This window comes from Ustilago hordei (genome assembly GCF_900519145.1).
Source record: "Ustilago hordei strain Uho2 genome assembly, contig: UHO2_contig_01, whole genome shotgun sequence".
NCBI classification, from domain to species: Eukaryota; Fungi; Basidiomycota; class Ustilaginomycetes; order Ustilaginales; family Ustilaginaceae; genus Ustilago; species Ustilago hordei.
In genome coordinates, this window is record NW_024545270.1 from 2,192,840 (window position 1) to 2,212,074 (window position 19,235).

Here is a 19,235-nt window from a genome sequence, read left to right on the forward strand (position 1 = left end):
CTAAAGCTTGACTTCACGTTTGTTTGTCCAACGCTGCTGCTTGCTTCGATGGGCGAAAAGCTTGGTCCGCTGCACAGCAAAAGTTTTGCGAGGTTCGAAGCGAGCGGAAGATGAACAGTATACTGTAGCAAGGCAATCTGTCATCATAGATTGCCGGATCTGCGTCGCTCGTGAACTGCTTTACGCATGTCTCTGCGGTAGCTGAAAGGCGCAGCACAATCTGGCAGAGAGCCGGCTGATCCAGATGTCATTGCGTCACGTCGGAAGTCAGGCGGTGTTCTGGACTGGAAAATCATCTATTTATTTTGAGGGCCATCAACCTTTTTACATCCATTCTTTCTTTGCTCTTTCTTTTGCAAAGTGTGATCTGAAGCAAAGAGGTTGTCGAACAAGTATGTTAGGCTAGACCACGAAGCTACTAGTCCGAAACCACCTGAGCTAGTGTTGCAGAGAGTATGTGTATCTCGTAGATGCCTGACTCGTGGGATGAGAGGAGACAGGAAAGAAAAAAAGAAAAAGAAGGGAAATGCAAAAGTGACATCGGGCCTTGTGGTCAGGATAGTCAATCTCACCAGATCCTGCCATATCAAAGATTCCGACCTTTTGAGGGCACGAGGACAATACCCATCAGACAAAAAGTGGATCAATATAGAGGCATGGAATTGTGACGTTACACGAGCTTGGACATGAGAGACTCAACGAGCAATTCAGATGGAGACACTGCAAGCACGGGATATAAGTGCTTCGTCAGGCGAGTGTGTAAGCTGCCACATCCCAAGGGACCAGCCTTGATCATCAGCTGAGCTCCTACCTTTTGAAGTTGCTAGTAGACTGAGAATGAATTACAACCATGACCAACTCAAAAGAAGGCTGCAAACACGGCCTCGTATTACGCGTTTGCCTGTATCAGACATCTCGGCCTTACCAACACCGGCTTGGCCGCAACGAGGGCAACACCATGTCACAATCCGTCGTCTCTTGGATACGAGGAAGATCCCACTCGGGGACGTGACCACACGTGTGCATTGTTGCTTCTATGATGCTCCTTGGAGTCCAACGTGGCACATGACCGAGTAGATGTCAGATGGGCTAGACACACATCAGCGGAGCCACAGATCGCAAAGTCAAACGATCGACCCGCGTGCGCCCTCGCGATTGCCATTCCGACCTCGTATCCGAAACCGCTTCTTGGGCTCGATAACATTGTTTGCAAGCCACTCGGAATTCGGTCAACAACAGACGTTGAGCATGGTGGGATGTAATCTGTAACCATGAACAGCAGCAGCCATGTTTCGAGCAACGATCAAGCCTACACTCCGCCATTTCTTGGCAGACATCTCGCGTACCTCTCCCTCTCTTGCACGACGAACCAAAAGTTTGGAAATTTTGGCCCAAACCTTTTTTTCTTTTTTTTCTTTTTTTTTTTTTTTTTTGCGTCGAGCTACCATGCGAACATATGTGGCTCAAGACGACGTTGCTGAGCATGAACAAGCCTCTTGACTGGCTGTTGCCAGCCACTATCAGATCACAACAAGGTGGCTTATTTCACGCATGAGTTTGCGTGCTTTATGTGATCCCTTTGTCGCAACTGCAAGCTGCAGCGTCGGGATTGAACATGGGCGAAGACAAAAGCGCCTTTGTGTCAAGGCATGCAGCTCTGTTTCGAAACCGCTGGACACCATTTCCTTTCGTACCCCACATTTCGAACTTCTCCGCTTGCATCGGATACCGCAGGCAGCAGCAGCAATCTGATTCGCCCCACCTCGGTACAGTGTAGAGAGGGCCTTGCGTGCTGATCTGAGGAGTTCGTCCTTTTTAGCTGCTGCTCTCGGAGAAACTCTTCAGGCGGGCTGGAAGTGCAGCTATTTTTGATTGGATGCACCTCTGATATGCGACCTTCCCCTGTCCCCACTGTCCCCACTCTTACTCTTTGCCAAGCTCTAGGTTCTTCCAATCAAACACGACGAGGGCCTCTACTATCCGCTCCTAACCGGGTGTGCCCGCGTTGTTGCTCTTGATCGAACCCATGATGGCCGGCTATTGGCCCAAGAGCACCGGTGACGTTATTGCAATAGTATACTATCGTTCTGATTGAATATGACGACTGGCCCGATGAACGGAGTTGTGGGATAGAGAATCCGCTTAATTGTTCTCAGTTCCGGCCATTGGGGTTTTTTGGTTGGCAGCAGACGGAACCTATTCGAAGCGAGGGATCCCTGTGTGATCTAATTGCGGGGTTTGAGCTCATGTTTCCTAGCGGAGTTGAGTGCTCTGCCGTTGCTGCCCATGACCAATGCCCTTGTCAATAGAGCTGTTTTAGGGTCGATCGCCGGAGAGACGGCTTCCGTACGCGAGATGACGAGCTGAATCACAGTCGGACAGAGAGACCACGAGAGCCATACACACCAGCGAACGGCTTCTGTTCGAGGTAGCTTCCCAGCAATGTGCTAGATTGCAAGCTCCAAGCCAAGCAACACGCGGTCGCGCGGGCGCTATGGAGAAGCAAGGTCTCATCGAACAGCGCGAAACGAGAAAGAGGCAGTCGAGAGCTGACCTCTCACCTCTTGTGCGACGACCGAGGTAAATGTTGGGGAAAAAGGGGAGGGCCACCTTTGCTCTTTGGGGCAATGAGTAACGCCGCAGAGCGGATAGCCTTTCCCCGGAGAATCGAGCCTCGCACAAGAGTGTCGATCGTAAAATTGAGCTTCGACTCAGACTGTCAGGGGTTGGCGGCTAGCTGTCTGTTGACCGAGAGCGGGACACAATTCGAAATTGAGAGGTGCAGCGGAAAGCGGCAAAGGGAGAAAGGGAGAAAGCAACCGAGCTTCTCTTCACTGTGTCGAGGTGGAAGCGAGGCAGCTGGATCTTGAGATCGGGGCCAAAGCCAGCATGGGGACTCTGCGTTTCCAGTGTTTCGTGTATGCGAACATGGGCAACATCGCATCGCTTTGGCGACGTCGGGTAATGAGCCGAGAGTGCTAAGTGAGGCAGCCATGAAATTTGTAAATCGAGAAACGAGTCAATTGGAAAGTCGACGCAGCATGCGACATTCTGACTGCAAAGTCGAACAGGATCTGGCAAAGTGAAGAAGAGAGTCGTAGCATAAACAGCTTGGTCCATTTCGAATCTTTTGGATGGTAAGGGTCGGCGGTCGACGGTGAACAAAGAGGAAAGAAGAAGAAGCGGAAAAGGGGCAAAATGCCGACAAATAAAAACCCGACTTTCGAAGACACACGTGTTCCGTGCCGTAAATCGTTGATCCGTTGAGCCCGATCTGTCAGAATTCTCAGAAAAAGTCTCTCGCCAAGGGCAAAGGCGTGGAAGGACAGTCGGGTGGACAGCTGAGAAGGGCTTAGAAGCTTCCTTCGGTGCCGATGAAATGACGCAAGAACTGACTAAAACGACGCAAGGCATCTGACACGAAGCAACTCGCATAGAGGCGCCACGACTAACTTAGTGAAGAAACATGAAGAAACGTTTTCTGCCTCGATGCGACACATCGCGATGGAAACGTGCCCCTTGGCCGGCGTCATGTCAAATCGCCATTGGCAAAGGCGAGCACGTTCTTGTTCCCATCTAGCAAGCCGTCTTCTCGTATCCACTCAAGGCAAGTAATTGCAGAGCTTCTCTCCGCTAAATTCAGCGTGATTTTCCAACTCTTTTCGATTTGCTTTCCAAGCAATTGTCGGCTTGCCATGAAGATCGCGGATTGCACTGTTTGCTGCAACCTAAAATGGCCTTTGCTGTAGGGAGTAAGACCAAGAACAACCTTGTTTCTTCTTTTCACCTCGTCAAAAGTTTCTTGTAGGCCGAGGTCGATTTAGAGCATGCCAAGGCGCAGGTTGTCTACGTTGCAACTCCACTAATGATGGTGTGACAGTCGCCTCAAGTTAAGCTATGGTGCAATGCATCGAGGTGAAATGTGGCACAGTGTCCGATGCTGAGGCATGAATCTTGCTTGGATCGAACAAGAAGAATCGAGCGAGGTCTTCGGGCCTGCTTTCGCCAAAGCCGCGGCCTTGTGTAACCCTGAAGAGAGGAAAGCTCAAGCTGTCGAGGGCCGGTAAGGTGAACCCACTTGCAGCGCCTCTAAAAGTGGCGCAAGTACCACACACATCTCAGACAGCAGCAAGGCAGTTGAGAAGCTTCGAGAAGCGTGTCAACGTTCTCGATCCTGGTTGGATGGGCAACTCCTCTTCCGTACCCTTGCGTTACACACTTTCCCTTTCTTCTTCAAGATTTTCGAGTCGCACCACAAAAAGTCCCCTTTTTTTCCCTTTTCCAACAAAAAGAATGCAGCAGCACAACGCTTTCTCGTGTCACCGTCCACATTCAAAGCAAATTCCAAGCCACGAAACTGCTCTCCCTGCTGCACAATTACATGTTGCCCATGCTGAACAAGTGATATGACCGGCGTGCGTACTTACTTTGTGGACACTGCGTATTCACCTTACAGCTCGATGCTGTCAAGAGCATCCGAATTTTCGTTCGTTCTGTCGGTTTTGAAGGGTCTGACTGATGGGTGCAAAAGAGAACCTTTGCAAAGAGAGAGAAAAAAAGGAGAAAAAAAAAAAAAAAAAAAAAAAAGTCATTTTTCTGCATTGTTATCTCTTCTTTTTTTCTTTCCTTCTTTCCGAATGAGTCCGCACAAGAAAATCTAAAATAAAAAGAAAAAAAAGAAAAAAGAAAAAAGAGGACCGCTTTGGCCGCCTTGTTCCTAACCCAACACATTGTAGTCATGGCTTTGTCCCTCTTTCCAAATGCCGAAATGAAGCAGTGAGGCTGAGCAATACAGATGGACTCTTACACCATCTAGAAAAGTTTAGAGTAGAAAGGAACAATGGGATGCCTTAAAGAAGGCCAAGTGAAGTCCAAGGTCTGGGCAACGGTAAGCGTCAGAAAATAGATCGACACGCTTCAAGCTAAACGACTTGGGCCTGAACTGTAAGTGGAGTCATCGGCTGGACTGGTCAGCTCATCAGAGCATTGCAAGTTGTGATTTTGCTGTTGCTGTACGAGCAGGTCAGGCCTACTTTCTGCGTCGCTCTTGTTTTGACGCCATTCGATGTTTGTTTTCCGTAAACACTAAAAAACCACAAGTTTTCATTGTTTATTAAGGAGAAGTGCTTGCTCTCGTATGTCGCCTTGCGACTGCAAAGGTTTCTTACCCAAAATTCCGACGACGTTTTCCCTGCCACGCTGTAAGTTACGCCTTGCCCTGATCCCTTCAAGTCGCGCCCTTTCGTATGTACGCTTGCAGCTGTTGACAGCTCGATTCTGCTCAACGTGCGACCCTTGCCTGCTTGCCTGCTTGCCTGCTTGCCTGCTTGCCTGCTTGCCTGCTTAGCTGTGAGGTATGACTCTGAAGCTTTGTGTAACTATGCTGTGCCTTTCGACTTGCCTTGCGTGCGCGATGCTGTTACACTACTCTTTTCCTGCGTGTGGTGATGCTCCTTCCCCCTCTTTCCGGCTACCTTTCCGCTTGCCCTCGCCTACTTGCTTGCTGTTTGCGTTGATCATCGTTTACGTCCGCTTTAGCTACCCTCTGAAGCACCACCTGCCCGCGATCCCTTCCGCTTTCCCTTGGCCTTACGTATGTGTGTGTGTGTGTTGCTCGATGCCGTCTATGGAGGTCCTTCTTTCATCCTTCTTTTTCTTTTTCGTTGGACCCACCCTGCACTGCCCACCGTGTGGAGTCAGAAAGGGTGTACCTGTCAAGTTCCCTCTTTCTCCTGCAAGTGGACCCGCAACACCCTTACTCATAACGCTATCCATCCTTCCATCACTCGCAACCACTCTTCCGTCTTGTCACAACTGCCCTTTGTTTCTTTACTACACAGACCAATTGCGACCATTGTCAACAGCACACTGTGACACGCACCTCTGCATACACCCTTTTCTTCAAAAGTCACGTCAGTTATAGCTGCATGCACGCTTCCGCCCCTCTTCCTGCCGTCACAATCTGCACAAAGCCAACCAACAGCAGCACTAGCACCATTGTAGTCCAGTAGCTCGAACTTTCATCTTTCTTGCTCGCTCGCCATACATCACATCACATCACAACGCCACGACCCTCCCCGTTGGGATCATCTGGAGTCACACCCGCATCTCGCATCAATCACAATTCGATCTTGCCAACCCTCCACCCTGTACTCGCCCCGCACCCTTCCCTTCTTCACATAAGAAGCCCCTCCTCTGTTCCTTCTTTTGTAACCCTCGACAGGAATCTCGACTTCACCATCAGCCTTGGCCGCCCTCCACCAAAGCAGCACTACATACACACACACGCACACACAGCATCACTTCACCGAGTCACACCACAGCCAGCCCTTTTGCTTATAGGCTTCCTGCCTCATCTGAGCCCCTTCAAGTCCTCAAGCTGCTGCTACACAGCTTGAGCGGCTCTACATCACCACCGTCGGACCACAACCACCACTACAGTATTTTGCCAACATGGCCGGCATCTACCGACGTTCGCTCGCCCGTATTGGGCGCAAGGAGAGCGAGATCTCTGAGATTCGCACCACTCCAGCCGATGAGCTCTCTTCATGGCTTGGCGATGATGTCTGCACCAACTGCGGCGCTTCGACAGCACACGGCAAGCTCTTCTGCTCTGAAGCTTGCAAGCTCGCTGACGCAAAGGAGGTGACCCAGGCTTCTCTCATCGAGAACCTTGCTTCTCCCCTCCCCAAGTCGGATGAGTTTGTCAATCTCGACGATGCTTCCAAGTTTCGATACCCTTGCCCACCATCCCCAAGCTTGCTCGCTCAGATGTCTGCACCTCACCGCACCACCTACCTCACATCACCTGCTCTTGCCGCATACCAGAGCTCACTACCAGTATCCAGGGGTCGATTGAGCCTGGCTTCCTCGACATCCAACGAGGTTCGACACACCAAAAAGCGCAGCAGCTCGCAGTCCACCTTTTCTTCCATCTCGGAGTCCAACGCAAGTCACAGTGCCTTTGCCCGCACTGACCCATCGACACCATCACCCGCCTACGGCCCCGCTGAGGATGAGTCGAGTGACCTCGATGCGCAGGAGTTCCAGCTTCCTCCTTCCGTCAGCACCGCCAGCTCGGTCATGCTCCGCAAGAGCTCCAAGTCCGGATCGCAAGCAGCATTACCGCGCCCCACCAACACTGATGGCCGCACTCCCAAGTCGCCTCTATGGTATGCTCGCCGTCCTAGCAACACTAACTCACGAGGCAGCTGGTACACCTCTCCTGCCATCACGGCGACCACCATGGTCACCGCGATCAGTCAGGACCACCGTGCAACTGCATCCTCCTCGCTCTCAAATGGCTCATCAGATCTCCGCTCGCGTTCAACCGATGCGGATGCCACCTTGACACGCAAGGCAGCTAAGGACATCCTTGCTCAAGCCTTCCCTTCTGCAAGCACAAGCCAACGCCGTGGACGCTCCGAGCAGCTCGAGACCCGATCACCGCCTCCTGCCCACTCGGTCGCTTCATCTGCCGGCAAGACACTCCGTGGCACCAGTCCTCTGAGCTCGCGAGCTTTCAGCCCTCGCAGCACTGAGCTCGGCTGCGACCGATGCCGTACCATCTCAAACCTCTCGGGTGAACACAACGTCTACGGTAGCAGTCTCGTTTCTTCCAACTCTCGTCGCGGCTCCATCTCGCCTCGACTTGAAGCTGATGAGCGATACCGCAGCATGAAGCAGTACCACAAGCACTCGCACAGTGCCGCAGCTGGTCTCTCCTTCACCCACATGAAGTTGCGAGACTTGCTCGTCAACACCGAAGAGGCAACACAAGCTGCCAAGTCAATCGAACGTCAAGGTCGTCAGACAGCACGAACCACAGTCATTGACGATGCACAGCAGCAAGATGTGCGTGCTACCCCTCCTCGTGGTCGATCCAAAGCTCGTGGAAGGAGCTCGCACCGTCGCAGTCCCAGCCCTCCTCGAGCTGCTGCCAGGCGCGATTCGGCTCTCATCGAGGAGAAACGTGCAGCTTCGCCTGCTCCTATCTCGCCTCGCTCGCAACCCATCTCGATGCCCATGATGGCTCGAGACTCGCGACGATCCAGCGGTGAGGACGCTTATCACCACGACGAGGAGTTGCGATCGGCTTTGCCCGAACGCCCTTCACCGCTAGCACTCATCTCCGAGAAGGAAGCCCTTCCCGCTGCCCCTGCAGAGGACCTTGATGTTCGCGGTCGTGGCCGTGGTCGCAGCACCCGCCGAGGACGAGGCTCGCAAGAACGTGGCTCCACATCCCGCTCTCGCTCTCGCTGGATCCACCAAGACTGCGAAGTCTCCTGGGCAGGCTACGGTCACCGAGCTTCTGACCGAGGCGAAGTTGAACCCAAGCAACAACGTCAGCAGCCTCGCTCGCGCACTCGACCCACTGGCACACTCGACTTCACCGATCCCGGCTTCGACGACGTCGATCTCGAACTGGACGGAGATGACCAACGTGAAGAGTCTTGATCTCTTTCTTCTGGCGGATCTTTCGATTCCAATATCATTCTTCGTGGACGCAGCAGTCTTCGAGCTTAAACAAAAATGCCTTCGATGTTGAACACCTCCGGCGTCTCCGAATGGCTATCATCTCAACGATGCCAACCTTGCATTCCGTATCACTTACGCTTCAACTCTAATCACTAAGGAATTCTATCTCGTCATCATCAGCATCACTCTTGTATAACATCATATCGTAGTCACCACTTCTTCACAACTCTTTTTCAAAAAATATATATATATATATATAAATAAATAAAAGATGTTCCGTGCATATCTAGGGTATTTAGATCACAACTCAGCATTTTCCTCAACTCAAATTGCACATCATTCATTCGCATATACAATACTGATTCGTGTGTAGGGTTGTGATCCGATGAGCAAGGGATGATACAGAATGAGCAAGTAAAGCAAAACCAATTGTACAACGAGTGACGGGGGAAAGGGTATATTTTAGAATCGAGTGGGATCCACAACCAACCACAACACCTGCACTGGTGCTAAAATCAACAATACGATACAAGATATCAACTGTGCTACAGCATACGCTCCTAGCTGCACCATCAACGCAGTCCAACCGTGCAACCTAATGTAGGACCTATAAACGGTCCACAACCCAGCATTCCCATCCAACAAGTTGAGAAAGGAGGGGGAAGGGAGAGGCGGGAAGGAAGCAGCGAGATGCGAGAGTCCCGGAATGGAAAGAAGGGGAGTTAAGTGAATGTCTTGTGCTCTAGCGTTCCAATTGACCTCTCCCGGTGTTCGGTAAAGAATGTGGTGTGGGGAAGGAGAAAACATCCGCATATGTTGTGCTTGTTGTTCTGCCAATGACAACAAGTAGGCGATCAATGCGCACTGTGCTATCACCACCAGCAACATTGTCCATCTCGGAAGACCTCTCTTCGCGTCCCTCGGCGAGGTGAAAGAGGCGATCGAGATAGACGAAATGTCACCAGGAGCAGCAGAAGATGTAGTGCTGTTAAGCTGGCCAAGACGGTCAGCTAGAACAGCCAACGCATGCATAACTTCCCCTCTCAACTCTTCTATTCTTTGCCTTTCTCCATCTTCTTCTGTTAGCTCGAGCTGGGGTTGTGACGATGAGCGTTCCCTCTTTTGTGACGGCTGAGGAGCTAGCTGGTGAGAGACAGCAGTCAATCGCTCCCGCAACGCCAATCGTTTCTTTTTGGCACTGTGAGATTCTTCAACCGTCTTCAAGATCTTTCCTATTGTAAGCTGCAACGAATCGTCCACCCCAGCGCCTGTGCCCTCGTTCGCTTTCGTATTTGCAACCACTCCGGGCAATGAACTTCCGGAATCGTCAGAGGAAGATCCCGCATTGAAACGTGCAGATTGCTCTCTGCCCAGATTGGCAGGTCGAGGAGAACGGGGTGAGTTGCGAGGGTCGTCTGGTGCACGTACGAACGAGGGCGGTGGTGTAGACTCGCGCGGGATGGAAGATCCAGAGGCAGATGCGAGGGTGGAGTCTGGGAATAGAACATATTCACCCTTGCCTTGCGATGATGTGGTGGAGGAAGAGGACGTGAAAGGAAGGATCCGCATGCGTGGATTCTGTGGGCTCGGTTTGATGACGTGTCGTGAATAAGAAGTTTTGGTTGGTGTTGGTGCGTACGCTCCTGGGATCCTCACACTTTGGGAGAAAGAAGTTGCAGCGCCGGAGTCGTTGCCGATTTTGGAAGGTGTATGCAGTTGACTTGTTTCTTCTGTTTTCGCCTTCTTCGGCGACGACTGTGCGAGCTCCTCTTGATCTATGCCATCCTGACTTGCCTCCTTCTCTTCCCCGACTGCAGCAGTTTCCATCGGCACAGATGCAGAAACCAATACATCTGGAATTGTAATCTCCCTCGCAGGCAACAGCAACCTCTCCACCGCCCTCTCCCTCCTATCCTCTCCCTCCGCCTCCTGTTCCTCTCCACGCAAACTCTGCTGTCCACTCTCATCCCAACTCCCCGAATCAGAACGATAATCAGGTCTGGGACTAAACCTAACACTGTGTCCTCTCTTCGCGGCACTACTGAGCTGTGGTATCCCCTTCAAAATCCCACTTTTCGGCGTCTGATACATTTCGCTCCCCCCTTGCTGCTGCGGTGTATCAAGCACCTGATTCAACCTCGCTCGCGCAGCATTAAGGGAAGACGTTGGTGCGGGAAACCGACTTGACTGGCTGACTGTGTTGGTGTCCTGTCTCCTATGCGCATTTTTCCGCGGTGAAGAGGCAGGACTTGAGGAGAACGAAGAGATGGTATGAGCGGGCGAAAGGTCCAAAGCCATTGGTTGGGATGCGAATCCGAATGCAGATGTCGATGGTTGTTTGGGCGTTGTTGGTAGTGCTGCTGCTGCTTCCTCTTCCTTCCCTTCTTGTTCTTCAGCTGTTCCTGCCTCATCTGCTCCAGCGAGCGTATCGGGTATCCTCGCTGTAGCCTCCTCGACCAAGTGCCGCGGTTGGACATCGCCAGCTGCACCCTCATCTACTTTCGGCGACCCTGGACTCAAAAGCAGCGGCGAGACACTCATCGCACTTGAAACTGGAGACCTCGCAGACCCCTGTCGAACCTCTCTCGTCGATCTATCTCCGCTGATCGGAGGCGTATCCGGCACAGTTGAAACAGATGCAGGACTGTCCAGGATCGAATTCGACCCTGCAGATGTCCTTCGCCGCGACGCAAGTCCGAAAGCTCGTGCAGCTCTCTCTCGTTCCCGTCTTGCCTGTTTCTCTTGCCACTGTTTGTGTTCTTCCGCTGCCCTAGCTTTGCGGTCTTTTTGCATCGACTCGAAGACTGCGGCGATGCTTTTACGACCAGGTGTTGCTTTGAGTGGAGTTGTATGGAGTGAGGATGGGCTTGCGTTCTCGTCTACTACCTTGAGCTCTGGTCGTGGCTGGATGAGAGCTGTGCGTGAAGGCGAGGCTTTCGGCTGTTCTGACGTTGGTCCTACTTTGACTGCTGGTGAGCGTGATAAGCGACCTTCCATAGAAGACCGTCTTGCAGTCCACCGAGCCATCGACTCAGCCCTTCGTTGTGCGGCAAGAACTTGATTCGCATCGCTGTCTGCGTCGGATTCGTTACTATCGAGTGTATCGAGACCTTTTTGTAGTTGATCAAAAGAATGTTGGTACGTCGAAGTGGATGAACGCCCCTTCCGTGCTGATTTTGGCACAAGAATGGGATCTTTATCAAAATCTCTTCCTTGCGAGCGAGTTTCCGACTGCGACTGTGATGAGAGATGGGAAGTTTCTTGTGGATCCCGTTTCATATCGCCCTGCGCTTCCATTGTGGAATCGGCTATGGCTCTGGGCCGCATGGCATGCATTCCAACGGACAACGACCCAGACTCAGACCCAGAAGAAGAAGACCCAACCACCCTCCTACACAGTCCCAAATCAATATCCTGATCAGAACATCTACAATCGTCCGGGCACAACTGCTTTACTGGCCTTATCCTCGTCAAGCTCGAATCTACGCTTCGTCTAGCTCCTCCCTCTACACTCGTCCTACTTGACCCTTGACTGACCCTCGCGGCACGAGAATCCGCTCTACTGGGCAGCGGAGAGATGTGTATTGAAGTAAGCGTCCCAATATCCTCCAGCGTGGAGAAAGAAGTTGGTGTTGCTCGCCCGCCTCTGCTTATCGTAGCAGAGTCCAGGGAATTGGTGCTCAAGCTGGCTTCGGATCGTACTTCCCAGGGACGGTAGTCGGAGGCAGTGTCTGCATTAACGAGTGTGCTGCTGGACGTTGAGATTGCGTCTGGTGGTCTCGAGATCTCTGGTTGACCGGATCGAGGGGTACATAAAGACTGATTGCTGTGTCGAGCTCGTCGATTCAGGAAAGGACTGTGGACAGGTTTGGTAGTGCTAGAGGACGAGGATGAAGCAAAGGCGTTCCGAAAAGGCGAAGTTGCTTCATACCTTGCAAAAGAGCGTGCTGGTGACGATGGGGATGTCATTGACAGAGCCAAGCGCTATGCCGCGGTGTGATATGTGTGTGTGTGTGTGTGTGTGTGTGTGTGTGTGTGTGTGTGTAGGTGTTGGACGGGCTCCGGTGTATCAGGTTGCCAGCTTCCATCTTTGGTCTGGCTATGTTCTCCAGCACAACATGATAGCGTTCCGAGGTGGATGTTGTGGAGATGCCGCGGAATGGGTTGAACCCAAGGTTCAGAAAGGATCTGATATGTCGGACAAGCTTTCTGTGGATGGTGTTAGAATTCGCGTTGATGTTGCCGACGGTGCGCGGTGTGCGTTTGAAAAGCGCAGATGAAAGCCTAAAAAGTAGTTGCAGGTGACACAAAGGCATCAAACACGCGCGCGCGTGCCCTTTGAGACGTGTTGAGAGCATGAATCGGGATGCTATATATCGGGAGCTGGTCACGCCGATGGACCGATCTGAGACGCTTCTTTGTGCGGGTTGAGCTCGGATATGGCCGAGGCGGGCGAGTCTTTTTTTTCTTGTTTGCTGATTCGGCGTTGTCCGAGGCATTCAGTTCTGCTTTGAGCATGTCCAGGTCGCTCGCTTGTATGAGCCCTGTCTGCAATCGCTTGTGCTAGGAGCATGAAGATCAATTAGCAGGAGCTGAAGGTAATACGCAACCAGAGACAGATAAACGAACTTGAGCTCGTGACCGCTCAAAACAGAAGTTGCTCCACACAAATACAAGCAAGGCTAGGCTTTTGCACCTGAAATCAGATTGCACCAGATCGACAGCATGTCATAGACGACAACAAAAAGGCTGTAGCTGCTACTATGAAGGGCTGAAGCATGGAAACGGTTCCAAGGTTGATGGAAATGAAAGGCTTGGACAGGGTCTTCGGCGATCTCCACGTTGCCATTCCACATTTTTCTTCTTCTTTTGGCGGCCCCATCCCGTCGGCGTGGCCTTGATCACAAGACGGCATCTGCTCTTTGGTTCAGAGTTACGATTGTGCAAGCAATGCACCGGCAAGGCTCAACATACAGTAGCTCGCTGATCTGCAAAGAGCAAGACTTTGTCTTCGGCTTGAGCCGTTGATTGACATGAGAAGAATGACCAATTGAGGTTGCATTGCCACGGCAGCTCGCAATCTGTCAAAGTTAGGCGATTTTTTGGATGAACCGATTTGCCAGAGTCAGAAATCCCGCTCTCTTTTCTCTTATCGGTAACTATCCCCCCCCACACTCTTCACTGCCGCACATCCGCACCGAAACTGACAACCTGCTCCCGCCTATCCGGTTTCCATTGCGACCGAACCACTGTATCTCGACCCTCGTCTATTCGTCATTGTAGCTACATATAACGACTGCGATCCAGAGGTCATCCTTCCTTCCTGACCATATCCTCTAGCCAACCCTGCTTTTCTGACCCACCATTTCTCGTCCCCGCTTCGGACCCTCCAAGCTTGATCACGTTCGAGGTCGACACCATACCGCATCAAAGGTCCGCCCTTCCGCAATCACAGGCTCACAATCGCTTGAAGCATAGCACTGCTCATAATGTCGTCCAAGGCTTCTTCCTCCAACGTTCGCCTCGCGTCGTCCTCGTACGGCAAGGATCTCGTTCGCATCTTCCGCATCGTCCGTGACAGCAAGGACCCTTCTTCCCATCGCGTCGCTGAATACACCGTCCGATGCTTGCTTCACGGTGAAAGCCTCACGCCTTCCTACACCGAAGCCGACAACTCGCCCGTCGTCGCTACCGACACTGTCAAGAACACCCTCAATTACCTCGCCAAGGTGCTGCCCGCCGAAGACGTGCTCTGCCCCGAACGATATGCGCTTCACGTCGTCAAGCACTTTCTTACCACCTACTCTCACATCGAAAAGACCGAGGTTGAGCTTATTCAGCACAAGTGGACACGCATCGTCCTCGACCAGAAGGACGGCGGTGCTCACAAGCACAGCTTTGTTCGCGATGGTGAGGAGAAGCGTACCGTCCGCGCACTCGGCGAGCGATCCGGTAGCGAAATCAACGTGACCACCCTCGAAGGCGGTATCAAAGGCTTGCTCGTGCTCAAGAGCAGCGGTAGTGCATTTCACGGCTTCCACCGCGACAGTTTCACAACGCTCAAGGAGGTTCGTGATCGCATCTTCTCAACAGAGGTCGAGTGCACTTACTCGATCGCATTGCCAAAGGGCGGACTCACCGCTGCACTCAACAACGCCTCAGCACTGCCAAAGTTCTGCGATATTCAGTCGTCCGTCAAGGCACACGTTCTGCGCGTCTTCTCGCTCGACAACTCAGCCAGTGTTCAAGCAACAATGTATCGTATGGGTGAAGCCATCCTTGGCGATGCAACTAACAAGACGGTTCAGGATGTTGCTTTTGCATTGCCAAACAAGCACTACATCCCAATCGACCTCGGATTTAAGGGTCTAAGCAACTTGAACGAGAAGGATGCCGAGGTATTTTTGCCTACCGCACACCCAAGTGGTCTGATCAAGGCTAAGGTGGCTCGTGCTGCTGCTGCCAAGCTCTAAGATATCCACGCTGGGATGCTACGGCGTTGCCTTCAAACGCGTTTCATGCTCCTCTGATCTCGTAGCGGCGTGGGAGTGCTCTCACGCCTCAGACTGGCTCCCTTGTATTGTTTTCATCACTAGTAAAGCTCAAGGTCGCCTGGTTTTCGTCGCTCGTTTGACTGCGTGTGTGAAGAACAACGCTATTATCAGTCTTACGCCATGCGTGTCTCCCACCCTTGGAATGGCGAATGAGATCTTGCTCCAAACATGAAGCTGGCCTAAGATGGTGTAAAGCTATGCTGTGCAGGTTCAAAGATGAGGCCAATTCGCTCTCACGCCGACACTTGCTTGCCACCCGGCAGATTTTGAGGCAAAAAGCAAGTAAAAAAGGGGGGCGACAATTTAGGTCTGTGCGCGCACTTTCTCTCCCTTTCTCCCTCTCTGTCTCTCTCCCTGAAATTGGCATCTTCTCGCCCAAATCATCAACACTTTCAGCCTGTCTGTCACTCTCAGAGATCTGCATACGCGGGTCAGGCACACTTTGTTGCATCAACGCCGAAGCCTCCAGCTCGTTTTGTAGGTCTGGCTCGCGTGACTATCTACTCTTTCCTCTCCGCCCTTCTTCAGCACCAACCATCATCTTCAATACCCCATAGATACCATTGCAAAATGGCTACTACCTACTTTGAGCAATGCAAGCGTGTAAGTACAGCCGCCACCGCTGTTTGATCAAGGACTTCGCGTTACAGATTTGGATCAGCTTCACTGACTATCTTCTGCTGCTCGTGCTTTCTCTGCCACCCGACGGACCTGGCTCTTCCTCCCGTCATTAACGCTCTGGAAATTCTGGACCCCCTCGGTCTTCGCAGTCCTTCGCTGATGTCCCCACTGAGGGCGGTGTCGACACAGCAGCTTTCCTCGAAGCTTGCGAAGGTCTCGTCAAGCTCTTCGACCTGCTCGGCAATTCTGCATTCAAGGTAGTCCAGAATGACATGAACGGCAACATCGCAGTAAGTCTTCCCCCCCTTCAACCTCTCCACAACCAAACAACCAACACACCTACTGAACACTCTTTTCCTCCCACCGCCCATTAATGTTGTTGTTGCCGGACAACAGAAAATCAACACGCGACTAAACGCAACCGGCTCCGCTCAATCAGGAACCCTGGAAAAGCTCATCCAAAACGAAGGTCCTGGAGGTACATCCAAACGTCCTGCCACCGAAGGACTCATGTGGCTCCTCAGAGGTCTCGATTTCACAGCACAGGCAGTGCGTAATTCGGTCAACAACAAAAACGAAGAACTCGCTACCAGCTTCACAAGCGCATACGGTACCACATTGCGTCCACATCACGGTATGCTAATTCGACCCGTCTTCGCGCTGGCAATGAAGGCTTGTCCTTACAGGAAAGATTTCTATGCCAAGTTGGGTCCTCAGGATAAGGTGGATGTCGAGTTGGAAAAGTGGTTGGCAGCTTTGGAGAAGATTGTGGCCCATATGAAGGCCTTCTATGCGTAAGTACGAAGATTGTAGCAAATGTGTCCGAGATACTTGCGCTGATTTGGGGAACAGTTACTGACAACGGAACCTATGCTTTTGAACTCCTTCTCGCTGCTTTCGGACATTGTTAACCGCGCTCCACCTTGCACTGATGGTAATAGCACTGGCAAGTACGACAAGGGCTTCTAGAGTGTCTGTAGAAACTTTGCTATATCCGTTTCCGGTTCGAATCTTAGATGCATCTTTCCGTATCTTGCTTTGCCTGCCAAGACTGTGGGATTGTTAATTGCGAATACCATGACCTGTCCAAGTATGTTGACGCGGATTCAGCAACCAGCTCCGTTTGCAGGATAAGCCTATGTGATCACTCTCCGAGAGTATGCGTAGAGCCAAGTAGAAGTCGATCGGCACCCGATTTCACCCCCTACCATCAGACTCCCTGCGAAGCAGACCGAAGTATCAACGACCGCTGTCCGTGTGGACGCTGCAAACCTTTGCGGTCAGCGTTGAGAGGCTACAGCGGAAAAGCGTCATGCCTCATCGCAGCTGCTATTATTCTCGGAGGAATTATTTCGCGTTGCGGAGAGATTTACTTTGGTTGCTTCAACAGCAACATCGATAAGACAGAGATGCACCGAAGTCGTACCTTGCTGTGAGGAGCAACGAGAGTGGGCAAGCGAACATTCAGAGCAGTGCCGATAACGATCTGCGATCTCATTCCACTCCCCGATCTGTATGTTCAACATTCTTCCATAGCATCCTTCTGGAAGAAGAGAGAGGATGGCGGAAGTGCCGGATTTTGGGCTGGTATCCGTGATTGTCCGTGCGCGTTTTGCGTTGCTTCCCGACGCCCGGACCATGTAAGCTAAGCTACAAGATAACTGGTGAGAGACAGATGTTTCGGAGACGGATGTTTCCGGGAGGGATGAGGCCCGCGATGTAGTGCGCATCGGGAGGTAGAGTGTGGAAGCAAGGTGGAGGTAAATCTCGCTTCTTCTGCTGCGATGGAGGATTGCAACCCGATCGAAAGTCAGTCTCGTTGGGATCGATTTCACGTGCCCGTGCAGCGAGAGAAAGAAAAGGCACAGGAAGAGAGGGAGAGGTCATGTGTCGAGAAGCGCAACCAACATCGGTCAGCGTTGGTTTTCTGCTGCATTCTGTGCAACTTGTCCAGCAAAGATCGATCACAGCTCCTCTCGTGGGTTCAGCATCAGTGCTCTCCGCTTCAGCTCTCTTCTCCCTACTCTTCCTCCACCATCGCTTTCTTGCCTTTATACCATCACTTTCTTCATCCCTCACACAACTATCAAAGTGAGTAGCAATAAACACAATCCACACCCCCTCGCTCCCTAAGGTGCTGGTCATGCTGCCACGCGGCAAGGTCTCACGACATCCATCTCGTGGACTGGCATGGAGAGCTATAGCTTTGGAAGACAGAACAACTTTGATACAGGAATGCAGCAGGCCACGCTGACAATTATCATCGCTTTTTGCATCTGCTTTTTCTGCCTGCTGATGGCGACGACAACAGAATGGGTGTTCTTGACATTGTTCCCGTCGGTGTCGTCTCCGGAAGGGACGTTTACAAGGTCTTCGACTATGCTCGTGAGAACAAGTTTGCCATTCCCGCTTTCAATGTTACCGTAAGTACCTGACCAATCGAACTATATGCTGTGCGCAAATGCAGCATTCTCAAGTGTAACAAAAAGTTTGCTGACCGCTCTCTGATGCATTTCTCTGCATTCTGACAATGTCTGCCATGCTTCTACTGCAATTCGCGCCAAATTTGCGACTTGTTTCCGTGCTCTGCAGTCCTCCTCGGTCGCCATCTCGGCTCTCGAGGCTGCCCGTGACGCCAAGTCTCCCTTGATCCTCCAGGTTTCGCAGGGTGGTGCCGCCAACTTTGCCGGCAAGGGTCTTTCCAACTCGAACCAGGAGGCTTCCATCATTGGTGCCAAGGCTGCCGCTCTTTTCATCCGTGCCGTTGCCCCCTCGTACGGTGTTCCCGTCATCATGCACTCGGACCACTGTGCCAAGAAGCTTCTCCCCTGGTTTGACGGCATGCTCGCCGCTGACGAGGAGTACTACAAGGAGCACAACGAGCCTCTCTTCTCCTCTCACATGCTTGACTTGTCCGAGGAGCCTAAGGAGGAGAACATCGAGACGTGCAAGAAGTACCTCAAGCGCATGGCTCCTCTCGGTATCTGGCTCGAGATGGAGATCGGTATCACGGGTGGTGAGGAGGATGGTGTCAACAACGAAGGTGTCGACAATGCTGCTCTTTACACTCAGCCCGAAGACATTTGGGACATTTACCGCGAATTCTCGGAGATCACTCCCAACTTTTCGATCGCCGCTGGTTTCGGTAATGTTCACGGTGTTTACAAGCCCGGAAACGTTTCGCTTCAGCCCGAATTGCTCGGTAAGCACCAGGAACACGTTCGTGCTCAGATCAAGAGCGACAAGCAAAACCCGGTCTTCTTTGTCTTCCACGGTGGATCCGGTTCCGAGAAGCACGAAATCTCGACTGCTGTTAAGCACGGTGTGGTTAAGATGAACGTCGACACCGACACCCAGTGGGCTTACCTGCTTGGTATCCGTGATTACATCCTTAACAAGAAGGATTACCTCATGAGCCAGGTCGGTAACCCTGACGGTGCTGATAAGCCCAACAAGAAGTTCTTTGACCCCCGTGTTTGGGTTCGTGAGGGTGAAAAGACCATGGCTACCCGTTGCAAGGAGGCTTATGCTGATCTTGGTTCCGAGGGAAAGCTCTAAAGTTTCTCGCAACGAGCACATCCT

General features: G+C 52.0%; 5 protein-coding genes across 5 annotated transcripts; 4 read left to right on the forward strand and 1 right to left on the reverse strand.

Annotated features, from left to right (window-relative positions):
- Positions 1-6,453: 6,453 nt before the first annotated feature.
- UHO2_00584 (uncharacterized protein) lies at positions 6,454-8,457 on the forward strand (the record flags this gene model as incomplete). Its single annotated transcript, XM_041557204.1, has 1 exon — positions 6,454-8,457. One exon carries the CDS (start codon positions 6,454-6,456, stop codon positions 8,455-8,457), a length of 2,004 nt encoding a protein of 667 aa, XP_041413138.1.
- A 483-nt stretch (positions 8,458-8,940) lies between these two features.
- Positions 8,941-12,447, reverse strand: UHO2_00585 (uncharacterized protein; the record flags this gene model as incomplete). Its single annotated transcript, XM_041557205.1, has 1 exon — positions 8,941-12,447. One exon carries the CDS (start codon positions 12,445-12,447, stop codon positions 8,941-8,943), a length of 3,507 nt encoding a protein of 1,168 aa, XP_041413139.1.
- A 1,520-nt stretch (positions 12,448-13,967) lies between these two features.
- UHO2_00586 (putative urate oxidase (uricase)) lies at positions 13,968-14,951 on the forward strand (the record flags this gene model as incomplete). The annotated part of the gene is made up of 1 exon (XM_041557206.1): positions 13,968-14,951. One exon carries the CDS (start codon positions 13,968-13,970, stop codon positions 14,949-14,951), a length of 984 nt encoding a protein of 327 aa, XP_041413140.1.
- A 651-nt stretch (positions 14,952-15,602) lies between these two features.
- UHO2_00587 (putative het-c2 protein) lies at positions 15,603-16,622 on the forward strand (the record flags this gene model as incomplete). The annotated part of the gene is made up of 4 exons (XM_041557207.1): positions 15,603-15,635; positions 15,803-15,943; positions 16,050-16,447; positions 16,595-16,622. The coding sequence occupies 4 exons, from the start codon at positions 15,603-15,605 to the stop codon at positions 16,620-16,622; spliced, it is 600 nt and encodes a 199-aa protein (XP_041413141.1).
- Positions 16,623-17,965: 1,343 nt separating this feature from the next.
- UHO2_00588 (putative FBA1 - fructose-bisphosphate aldolase) lies at positions 17,966-19,211 on the forward strand (the record flags this gene model as incomplete). The annotated part of the gene is made up of 2 exons (XM_041557208.1): positions 17,966-18,076; positions 18,246-19,211. The coding sequence occupies 2 exons, from the start codon at positions 17,966-17,968 to the stop codon at positions 19,209-19,211; spliced, it is 1,077 nt and encodes a 358-aa protein (XP_041413142.1).
- Positions 19,212-19,235: the final 24 nt, after the last annotated feature.